General features: G+C 41.9%; 1 protein-coding gene across 1 annotated transcript in view; it reads right to left on the bottom strand.

Annotated features, from left to right (window-relative positions):
* LOC122556531 (protein KIBRA-like) overlaps positions 1-11776 on the bottom strand; it is a 143776-nt gene that overhangs the window by 83483 nt on the left and 48517 nt on the right. Inside the window, exon 5 of the mRNA XM_043703296.1 lies at positions 8380-8459. Within this exon, the coding sequence (XP_043559231.1) occupies positions 8380-8459 (80 nt within the window). The remainder of the gene's footprint in view (positions 1-8379; positions 8460-11776) is intronic.

Below are 11776 nucleotides of genomic sequence, written 5' to 3'. Positions count from 1 at the left end.
TATCTTCCATATCCTTTTCCACAGTAAATACTGATGCAAAATACTTGTTTAGTATCTCCCCCATTTTCTGCGGCTCCACACAAGGGCAGCCTTGCTGATCTTTGAGGGGCTCTATTCTCTCCCTCGTTACCCTTTTGTCCTTAATGTACTTGTAAAAACCCTTTGGATTCTCCTTAATTCTATTTGCCAAAGCTATCTCATGTCCCCTTTTTTGCCCTCCTGATTTCCCTCTTAAGTATACTCCTACTGCCTTTATACTCTTCTAAGGATTCACTCAATCTATCCTGTCTATACCTGACATATGCTTCCTTCTTTTTCTTAACCAGACCCTCAATATCTTTAGTCATCCAGCATTTCCTCTACCTACCAGCCTTTCCTTTCACCCTGACAGGAATATACTTTCTCTGGAGTCTCATTATCTCATTTCTGAAGGCTTTCCATTCTCCAGCCGTCCCTTAACTTGCAAACATCTGCCCCAATCAGCTTTTGTAAGATCTTGCCTAATACCGCAAAAATTGGCCTTTCTCCAATTTAGAACTTCAACTTTAGATCTGGTCTATCCTTTTCCATCACTATTTTAAATCTAATAGAATTATGGTCGCTGGCCCCAAAGTGCTCCCCCACTGACACCTCAGTCACCTGCCCCGCCTTATTTCCCAAGAGTAGGTCAAGTTTTGCACCTTCTCTAATAGGTATATCCCACATACTGAATCAGAAAATTTTCTGGTACACACTTATCAAATTCCTCTCCATCTAAATCCTTAACACTATGGCAGTCTTAGTCTATGTTTGGAATGTTAAAATCCCCTACCATAACCACCCAATTATTCTTACAGATAGCTGAGATCTCCTTACAGGTTTGTTTCTCAATTTCCCTCTGACTATTAGGGGTCTATAATACAATCCCAATAAGGTGATCTTTCCTTTCTTATTTCTCAGTTCTACCCAAATAACTTCCCTGGATGTATTTCCAGGAATATCTTCCCTCAGCACAGCTGTAATGCTATCTCTTATCAAAAGTGCCACTCCCCCTTCCTCTCTTTCCTCCCTTGCTATCCTTCCTGTAGCATTTGTATCCTGGAACATTAAGCTGCCAGTCTGCCCAGCCCTGAGCCATGTTTCTGTAATTGCTATGATATCCCAGTCCCATCTTCCTAACCATGCCCTGAGTTCATCTGCCTTCCCTGTTAGGCCCCTTGCATTGAAATAAATGCAGTTTAATTTATTAGTCCTATCTTGTCCCTGCCTGCCCTGACTGTCTGACTCGTTTCTGTCCCAACTTAACATCAGTGATGGATGAAGTGAATGCTTGCCTACGTAATGCCATTCAAGCAAACTGCTTAGTCTCAGATTGATCTCTTTCTTCACTATCTCCCTGGGTCCCCCTCTCCCCAGAAACTTGGCTGTTTGTGCTACATTTCCCTGTGAATCGATCACCCCTACATTTTCCAAAACAGCATACTTTTTTGAAATGGGGATAGCCACAGAAGACTCCTGCACTAGCTGCCTACCTCTTATACCTTTCCTGGAATTAACCCACATGAGACTTCCCCCCTCCATCCTATAACTGCATCCATCACATACTGTTGCTGTTGCAAATTCCTCATTGCCTCTGTCTCTCCAACCGATCCATTCGATCTGATAGGATTCGCAACCAATAGCATTTATTGCAGATATAATCCGCAGTAACCCTTAAACTCTTTTTAAAGTCCCACATCTGACAAGAAGTGCATATCACTCTACTAAAGGCCATTTTTGCTCCTTCACAATCTACAGACCCAAAAAATAACAGTCTTATTCCTCTACAAAACACTGCTACAGGTTAAATTAATAGCTATGGCTTATATTTTAAGTTTAATCAAGATACATATCTCAAAAAAAACATATAATCAATAAAGAACCCACTCTACTCACTACTGCAGGCTCTCTGTAGACCACACTTAAAACAATTCACTTATTTGGTTCTGTGCTGTGAACTTCGTTCAAACAGTTCCTCCAAGATCAATTGTGAATTTCACTGTTTGCTAATTTTCCCAGATGCACTCCGATGTCCAGCGATACACGAATTCAAACAGCAAAGGCAGTAACTGTGCAGGTACATTGTGGTGTCAGTTTCTTTCTCTCTCTCTCTCTTGCACTGACCTCACTGTGTGCTTCCTTTGTCTGTTCTTCTCCCTTTTAAAACTGCTGTTGTTTTGACTTTTTTTCCAAAGTTCCAAAACAGTGCATCAGCATATAAAACAGTAATTGCTGCTCCTGGAATTCGAGGAAATCGCCTCCAACACTTAAATATATCGCAAAAAAGGTGCATCTGTTACAGCCAGAAATGTTTCCCGTCCTCCATCTTGGATTACCCAGAATCCTCTTGGAGGGGAACTTGCAGGTGGTGGCGTTCCAATACATCTACTGCCCTTGTCCTTATAGATGGAAGAGGTCATGGGTTTAAAAGTGCTGTCTGAGGATATTTCGTGAATTTCTGCAGTACATCTTGTAGGTAATACGTACTGCTGCTACTTAACATCAGTGATGGACGAAGTGAATGCTTGCGTACGTAATGCTATTCAAGCAGGCTGCTTAGTCCTGGATGATGTCAAGCTTTTTGAGTGTTATTAGAGCTGCACGTATCCAATTAGGTGAGGAGTATTCCATCATACTTCTGATTTGTGCCTTATATTTGATGGACAGGCTTTAGGGAGTCAGGAGGGGAGTTACTTGCTGCAATATTCTTAGCCTATAACCTAATCTTGTAGCTACAGTATTTGTGTGGTGAGTCCAGTTGAGTTGCTGGTCAATGGTAACCCCCCAGGATGTTGATAATGGGGAATTCAGTGACGGTAACACTACTGAATGTCAAGGAGTGGTGGTTAGATTGTTATTAGTGATGGTCATAACCTGGCATTTGTGAGGTATGAATGTTATTTGCCACTTGTCAACCTGGATACTGTTGCATTTGAACACGGACAGCTTTAGAATCTGAGGAGTCACGAATGGTGTTGAACATTGTGCAAGCATGAGCAAACATCCCTATTTCTGACATGATGATGGAGGGAAGGTCATTCATGAAGCTGCTGGAGATAGTTGGGATTCAGTCACTAGGTTGAGGAACTCTTGCAGAGATATCCTGAAGCTGAGATGACTGACCTCCAACAATCACAACCATCTTCCTATGCTCCACGTATCACCCCAACCAGGGCAGAGTTTTCTCCCTGACATCCACTGATTCCAGCTTTGCTATGGCTCTTTGATACCACAGTCAGCTGAATGCAATCTTGATATAAAGGGCCGTCATTCTCACCTCACCTCTGGAATTCAACTCTTTTGTCTATGTTTGAAGTAAAGCTGTAATGAGGTCAGGAGCAGAGTGGCTCTGGCAGAACACAATTGGGCATCACCAGGCAGGGAACTACTGTTCAGGTGCTGCTTGAGAGCACTATTGATGACTCAGTCCAGCACTTACTGATGATTGAGAGTAGACTGATGGGGGTGGTATTTGGTTGGATGTGTCCCTTTTTTTCATGTACAGGACATACCTGGCAATTTTCCACATTATTAGGTAGATACCAATTTTCCACATTATTAAGTAGATACCAGAAGTGCTCGGTCAGGAGAGTGGCATGTTCTGGAGCACAAGTCTTCAGAATTATTGCTGGAATGTTGTAATGGCCCATTGCCTTTGCAGTATCCAGTGTCTCCAATCATTTCTTAATCTTATGTGGACTGAAACAAATTGGCTGAAGACTGGGGACCATTGGAGGCCACTGAGATTAATCATTCACTCTGTATGTATGGCTGAAGATTGCTACAAATGCTTCAGCTATATCTTTTACACCAATGTGATGGGCTCTTCCATCATTGAGGGTGGGGATATTTTAGAGCCTCCTCCTCCAGTGAGTTGTTTAATTGTCCACCGCCATTCACAACTGGCTGTGGCAGGACTGCAGAGCTTCGATCAGACTTGTTGGTTGTGGGATTGCTTAGCTCCATCTCTTACAGCTTATGCTGTTTGATATGCAATTAGTCCTGCTTGGTAGTTTCACCAAGTTGACACTTTATTTTCAGATATACCTGGTGCAGCTTTTGGCATGCCCTCCTGTACTGTCCATTGAACCAGGATTGATCCCTTGACTTAATGGTAACGGTTGAGTAGGGGATATGCTGGGCCATGAGGTTACAGATTGCGCTGGAGTACAGTTCTGCTGTTGATGGTGGTCCACAGTGCCTTATGGATGAGTAGTTTTGAGCTGATCTGTTCGAAGTTTGCCCCATTTAATATGGCGACTGTGCCACACAACATGATGGAGGTTACTCTGAATGCGAAAGCAGGACTTTGTCTCCACAAGGACTATGCAGTGGTCACTCTTACCGATACAGTCATGGACAGATGCAGGCGGCAGACGAGGTCAAGTACAATTTTCCCTCTTGTTGGTTCCCTCACCACCTGCTGCAGACCCAATCTAGCAGCTATGTCCTTTAGGACACGACCAGCTCAATCAGTAGTGCTGCTGCGAGCCACTTTTGCTGATGGGCATTGTAATTCCCCATCCAGACTACACTTTGAGCCCTTGCCATCCTCAGTGTTTCCTCCAAGTGTTGTTGAACATGGGAGATGTACTTATTCATCAGCTGAATAAGGGGGACAGTACATGGTAATCAGCAGGAGTTTCCTTGCCCATGTTTAACCTGAAGCCATGAGACTTTATGGGGTATGGAGTAAATGGTGAGAACTCCCAGGACAACTCCCTCTCAATTCTAAACGAATGTGACACCATATCGGCTGAATCTGTGCTGCCGGAGAGACAGGACATATTTAGATATGGTGATGGAGCTATCTGGGACATTTCCTGTAAGGTATGATTTGATGTGTATGACAATGTCAGGCTTTTGCTTGATTAGTCAGTGACACAGCTCTCCCAATTTTGGTACTAGCCCCCATATGTTACTAAGGAGGACTTTGCAGGATTCCTTTATTGGTCAGAGTATTGAGTACAGGAGTTGGGAGGTCATGTTGCGGCTGTACAGGACATTGGTTAGGCCACTGTTTGAATATTGCGGGCAATTCTGGTCTCCTTCCTATCGGAAAGATGTTGTGAAACTTGAAAGGGTTCAGAAAAGATTTACAAGGGTGTTGCCATGGTCGGAGGATCTGAGTTACAGGAAGAGGCTGAACAGGCTGAGGCTGTTTGCCCTGGAGCGTCGGAGGCTAAGGTTTACAAAATTATGAGGGGCATGGATAGGATAAATAGACAAAATCTTTTCCCTGGGGTCAGGGAGTCCAGAACTAGAGGGCATAGGTTTAAGGTGAGAGGGGAAAGATATAAAAGAGACCTAAGGGGCAACTTTTTCAAGCAGAGGGTGGTACGTGTATGGAATGAGCTGCCAGAGGATGTGGCTGGCACAATTATAACATTTAAGAGGCATTTGGATGGGTATATGAATAGGAAGGGCTTGGAGGAATATGGGCTGGGTACTGGCAGGTGGGACTAGATTGGGATATCTAGTCGGTATGGACGGGTTGGACAGAAGGGTCTGTTTCCATACTGTACATCTCTATGACTCTATAACAGGCCGTTTCTGATGTTGTCCTTTATGGTGCCTGAGTCGATGCCAGGTGATCAGTCCAGTTTCATTTCTTTGAGACTTTGTAATCATTTGTACAACTGAATTGCTTGCTAGGCCATTTCAGAGAGCAATTGAGAGAGAACCACAGTGCTGTGGGTCTGGAGTTATGTGTAAGCCAGACCAGGTGAGGATGGCAGATTTCCTTTCCTGAAAGACGTTAGCGAACTAGATGCATTTTTCCAACAATTAACAGAAAAAGCATCCTTGATAAGTACAGATTTAAAGTACTCATTTAGTGCCTCAGGTATGCCCTGTGCATCTGATGTAAAAGGTAATGGTTTTTGAGGTGCTATTGTTCATGTTACATTGTCTCCACTCACAGACCACGTGACATCATCAGAGTGGGTGAAGACAAAAAATTCAACTCGAGCTATTAGAAGGAGCAAATGCATCTATACCAGTTCTCTAAGGTCCCAATAATAATGCCTGATCAAATGTACTTATTGCTGTCATATAATAAACCTTCTGATATCTCCAAACAGTGTATTTTTAGATACTGTCTGCTGGTAAATCCTCTATCAGCAATCATTAAGTAGGCCCTCGACAAAGCAAAGTCAAAAGGATGATATGTGGCAACAAATTAACTCAACAACCCTCACCCAATTACACATTCTGGTAGAGATGGCAAGTTCCATGAAAGACAAGTTGTGGTCATGTGGGACAATACCACATAGTTGCAGCAGTGTGACCTCATCAGATGAAATTCAGTAATCCAGAAGAAAAATATTCAGGCAAGTAAGTTTATCACTTTAAAAGCATTGCTACTTAAAAAAGTCACACTCAGTCAACAGATGGAAAGCTACTCCCAACAGAGACAGACAGCAGTAGCCATGGGAGTAGCAATTGAGAAAATATAGGGGCTTTAGCAAAGGAGGTTCTATAGGGAGCAAAACAAAAGGATCCAGGAAGTAAAATTGATATCACCAAAGAAAAAGGTAATGACTATTAAAAATATTGCAAAAAACTGAAAGGTAAGGCAAGGGAGTACAAAAGAAATTATTAAGCATTGCGACCATTAACCTAAGGCTCCAAGAGACATAGCTGCAAGAAATAGTGTAAAGGCTGAAAAGAAATTCAGAACTGGACTTGAGAAGTGGAAAGGCCTCAGAATTTAAGCTGAAAATGAGTAACTTTAAAGAAAATTAAGTGAAAGAGTCTAGAAAAACAAGAGAGGTCATCATGTGATAAGCTACCTTGCTATTCAAGAACAGTACTTCTTCTGTAGATACTCTACCAGTAATCACTGGATAAGCTCAAGAGAAGCAAAGATAAAGAAGGACGTGTGGCAGCAAACGATCTCAAACAACCCTTAAGCAGCAATATATGCTGGTAGAGATGACAAATATCACTAGTTACCAGGCATGGTTATCTGTGAAAATAACACAGTTCCACGTGTAAAATTCTTTCTTGGTCCTTAATTGGTTCTACTCCTTATTTTATATGTTTGGTGAGCTTTAAATTCCTGTTTCAAAAGCAAGTACCTTTGAATATGAATGGAAAGTTCGATAATCTTTCCCACTAATGAATGTCTGGTTTCCTTACACAAAATGCAGAGGCGATTCACCAGGATGTTGTCTGGGATGGATCACATCAGCTAAGAAGAGAGACTGGATAAGTTGGGACTGTTTTCTTTAGAACAGAGAAGTTTGTGGGGGTGGGGAACTGATAGTGGTGTACAAGGGGCATTGACAGGGTGAACAGAAAGCAGTTGTTTCCTTTTGTCAACGAATGACAAGGCGGCTTAATCTTAAATTGAAAGGCAGGAGATTTAGAGATTTGGAGAAACATTTTTTTTTCAGCCAGAAGTGGTGAGGTTCTGGAATTCACTGCCTGGTACAGTTGAGATGGCAAACCTCACAACCTTTAAAAAAGTATGTGGATGAACACTAAAAGTGTCATATCGTTAAAGGCTATGGGCCTAATGCAGGCAAGTGGGACTAGTGTAAAGTAGCAGCGCATTTTTGATGGTATACACTTGATGGGCAGAAGGACCTCTTCTGTACTGTGTGATTCTATAAAATTCCTTGCATAGACAATAGCATCTGAAGGAAATATAATCATAGAGATGTACAGCATGGAAACAGACCCTTTGGTCCAACTCAGCCATGCCAATCAGATATCCTAAACTAATCTAATCCCATTTTCCAGCACTTGGCCCATATCCCTCTAACCCTTTCCTTTTCCTTAAAAAATATGAAAATATATACATACTCTACATTTGTTTTTTTTTAACACCTGTATCACTATTGTTTTTCCAAAATCTGTCCAAAAACTATTTATTTATCATTCATACCCATCCAAATGTCTTTTAAATGTTGTAATTGTCCCAGCCTCTACCACTTCCTCTGGCAGCTCATTCCATACATGCATCACCCTCTGTGTGAAAAAGTTGTCCCTTAGGTGCGTTTTATATCTTTCCCCCCTCACCTTAAACCTATGCCCTCTAGCTCTGGACTTCCCCAATCCAGGAAAAAAACCTTATCTATCATGACCCCTCATGATGTTATAAACCTCTATAGCATTACCCCCCTCAGCTTCTGACACTCCAGGGAAAATAGCCCCAGCCTATTCAGCCTCTCCCTATTGCTCAAACTTCCAACCCTGGTAACATCCTTGTAACTCTTTTCTGAACCCTTTCAAGTTTCACAACATGCTTCCTATAGAAAGGAGACCAGAATTGCACACAATATTGTAAAGGTGTTCTAACCAATGGCCTGTACAGCTTCACATAACCTCCCGAAAATGTTATCTTGTACTTACGCTTTTAGAGTTTCAAATCCTTGTTCTTTGTACTGAAGCTCCTGCCTCATATGAGTCAGCTCTCGTTTCAATTTATTCACCTGAAGTCATGAAAAATAATATTATAATTATCCATATAAGGAAATACTTATTAAACAATTGAAAAAATATGAAAATATATACATACTTTACATTTTTGTTTTTTTTATATACCTGTATCACTATTGTTTTTCCAAAATCTGTCCAAAAACTATTTATTTATCATTTATACTATGGAAGCTATTACATCTTCATTAACCATGAGATAATTGTTGATGAAAGGAGAAAGAAAATGTTAGAGGCTTAAAATGAAAAAAAAAACTGAAAATCAGGTTTGGGCTCATCTAATGAAAGCCAGATATTAACTTTTAAAAAAAAAAATTGTGCCACATTTGCTTTTCCTGATAAGTGAATTATTTTCCAAGACAGATAACAACAAATAATGAGAAAGGAAGTATTGAGAAAACAGTAGAATGTATCACTAATGCATTGATAGAATACCACCACTAAAAATGATCACTATAATCTATGCATGCACAGATACACCCACAATGCAAATACAGCAACAAGTGACAGGAACACGTAGAGTTATGATCTGCATTTTGTGAAACTTAGTGAATTCTGTAAGGGGATGGATACATTGTCCAGCATACACTGATTCAAGAACAGCTTCTTCCCTGCTGTTATCACACTTTGCAAAGGACTTCTCAAATGTTAATTTCAATCCCTCACTCTCTCTCTGCACCTTGTCTGTGGCGGTAACACTATATTCTGCACTCTGTTCTGCAACCCTGATTCGCTTTGTGTGGTACAATCTGTCTATATGCAAAACACCACTTTTCACTGTATCTTGGTACATTTGACAATAACTCAAACTCAAATTCATTGCTTCTTGTTTCTGAACTTTGGGCTGCTTTTGGATGCCAGTGTTTTGCTGCAAGTGGCTAATACTGAGCAGACACTTTTCTTGAGGGATGTGTGATGGTACTATGGCTTTAACTGTATTTTGTCCTGACTTTTTTCAATGAAGAAAGTTTGAGACAGAGATGCAGAGTGGTCTGCTCAAGGCCAAAAAGGTAAAAAGCTTGTGGAACAACAGAAGCAGCATGAATAGGGTCAAGTATTCACAAGAACCAGGATTTTTGGTTTTAGCTTTCTGCAGATCCTGGGGTCTTGAAGCTAGATGTGGAAGCTCTTATTGTTCTCGCTGTTGCAACTAAAAGCTGAGGTTCTCTTCCTGCTGCTAGAATTGCATGTGAGACAATCTATTTTATTGTATTTGCCTTTGCTAAGGGTGTGTTTATGGGATAGAGTCATGGAGATATAAAGCACGAAAATAAACCCTTCAGTCTAAGTTGTCCATGCTGACCAGGTGTCCTAAATTAATCTAGTCTCATTTGCCAGCACTTGGCCCATATCCCTCTAAACCCTTCCTATTTATATACCCTTTTAAATGTTGTAATTGTACAAGCCTCCACCACTTCCTCTAGTAGCTTCCACCACTTCCTCTAGCATTCCATACACGCACCACCCTTTGCGTGAAAAGTTGCCCCTTTCATTTGAAACCTATGCCCTCTCGTTCTGGACCACCCCAGGGAAAAGATTATGTCTATTTACCCTATCCATGCACCTCATGATTTTATAAACCTCTAAAACGTCACCACTCAGCTCCAGGGAAAACAGCCCCAGCCGATTCAGCCTCTCCCTATAGCTCAAACACTCTGACCCTAGCAACATCCCTGTGAATCTTTTCTGAACTCTTTCAAGTTTCACAACATCCTTCCTATAGGAGGGAGACCAGAATTGCACACAATATTCCAAAAGTGGCCGAACCAGTGTCCTATACAACCGCAACATGACTTTCCAATTCCGATAGTCAATGCACTGACCAATTAAGGAAAGCATACCAAACGCTTTCTTCACAATCCTATCTACCTGTTACTCCACTTTCAAGGAACTATTAACCTGCAGTTGAAGGTCTCTTTGTTCAGCAACACTCCCTAAGATCTTACCATTAAGTATATAAGTCCTACCTCACCACCAGACGCCTGGAGGAAGAACACCTCATCTTCTGCCTCGGAACTCTTCAACCCCAGGGCATCAATGTGGACTTCAACAGTTTCCTCATTTCCCCTTCCCCCACCTCACCCTCGTTCCAAACTTCCAGTTCAGCACTGTCCCCATGACTTGTCCTACCTGCCTATTTCCTTTTCCACCTATCCACTCCATCCTCTCCTCCCTAATCGATCACCTTCATCCCCTCCCCCACTCACCTATTGTACTCTATGCGGGCTTGGATCGGCGCAACATCGAGGGCCAAAGGGCCTGTACTGCGCTGTATTCTTCTATGTTCTATGTTCTATGTTCCACGCTTCAGGCTCTCTGCCTTATTCCTGATGAAGGGCTTTTGCCCGAAATGTCGATTTCGCTGCTCCTTGGATGCTGCCTGAACTGCTGTGCTCTTCCAGCACCACTAATCCAGAATCTGGTTTCCAGCATCTGCAGTCATTGTTTTTACCTACCCTGATTTGCCTATCCAAAATGCAGGATCTCACATTTATCAAAATTAAACAACATCTGCCACTCTCAGCCCATTCGCCCATCTGATCAACATCACACTGTACTCTGAGGTAACTTTCTTTGCTGTCCACAATACCTCCAATTTTGGTGTCATCTGCAAACTTACTAATTCTTCTATGTTCATATCTGAATCATTTATATAAATGATGAAAAGCAGTGGACCCAGCACAGATTACTATATTGGAAGAGTTAATTAGTAGTAGTTAATATATATTATTATTTTGTTAACCATTTCAATAGAGTTACAGGTAAGCCAATTCTTGTCATTTTATTTTGTCTGCAGTTTAACTGTACTGTAAAAAAATCAAGCACGTTTTGCTTAAAGTCGATAGTTTGACTCAGAGTCATAGAGATGCACAGCATGGAAACAGACCCTTCGGTCCATGCCGACCAGATATCCCAACCCAATCTAGTCTCACCTGCCAGCACCCAGCCCATATCCCTCCAAACCCTGCTTATTCATATACCCATCCAAATGCCTCTTAAATGTTGCAATTGTACCAGCGTCCACCACCACCTCTGGCAGCTCATCCATACACGTACCAACGTCTATGTGAAAAAGTTGCCCCGTAGGTCTCATTTATATCTTTCCCCTCTCACCCTAAACCTATGCCCTCTAGTTCTGGACTCCCCAACCCCAGGTAAAATACTTTGCCTATTTATCCTATCCATGCCCCTCATAATTTTGTAAACCTCTATAAGGTCACCCCTCAGCCTCCAACGCTCCAGGGAAAACAGCCCCAGCCTGTTCAGCCTTTCCCTATAGCTCAAATCCTCCAACCCTGGCAACATCCTTGTA

The sequence above is a fragment of the Chiloscyllium plagiosum genome, chromosome 14 (genome assembly GCF_004010195.1).
Source record: "Chiloscyllium plagiosum isolate BGI_BamShark_2017 chromosome 14, ASM401019v2, whole genome shotgun sequence".
In the NCBI taxonomy this organism is placed as follows: Eukaryota; Metazoa; Chordata; class Chondrichthyes; order Orectolobiformes; family Hemiscylliidae; genus Chiloscyllium; species Chiloscyllium plagiosum.
The sequence above is the reverse complement of the archived record's forward strand: the minus strand, read 5'-3'. Positions and strand labels throughout refer to the sequence as shown.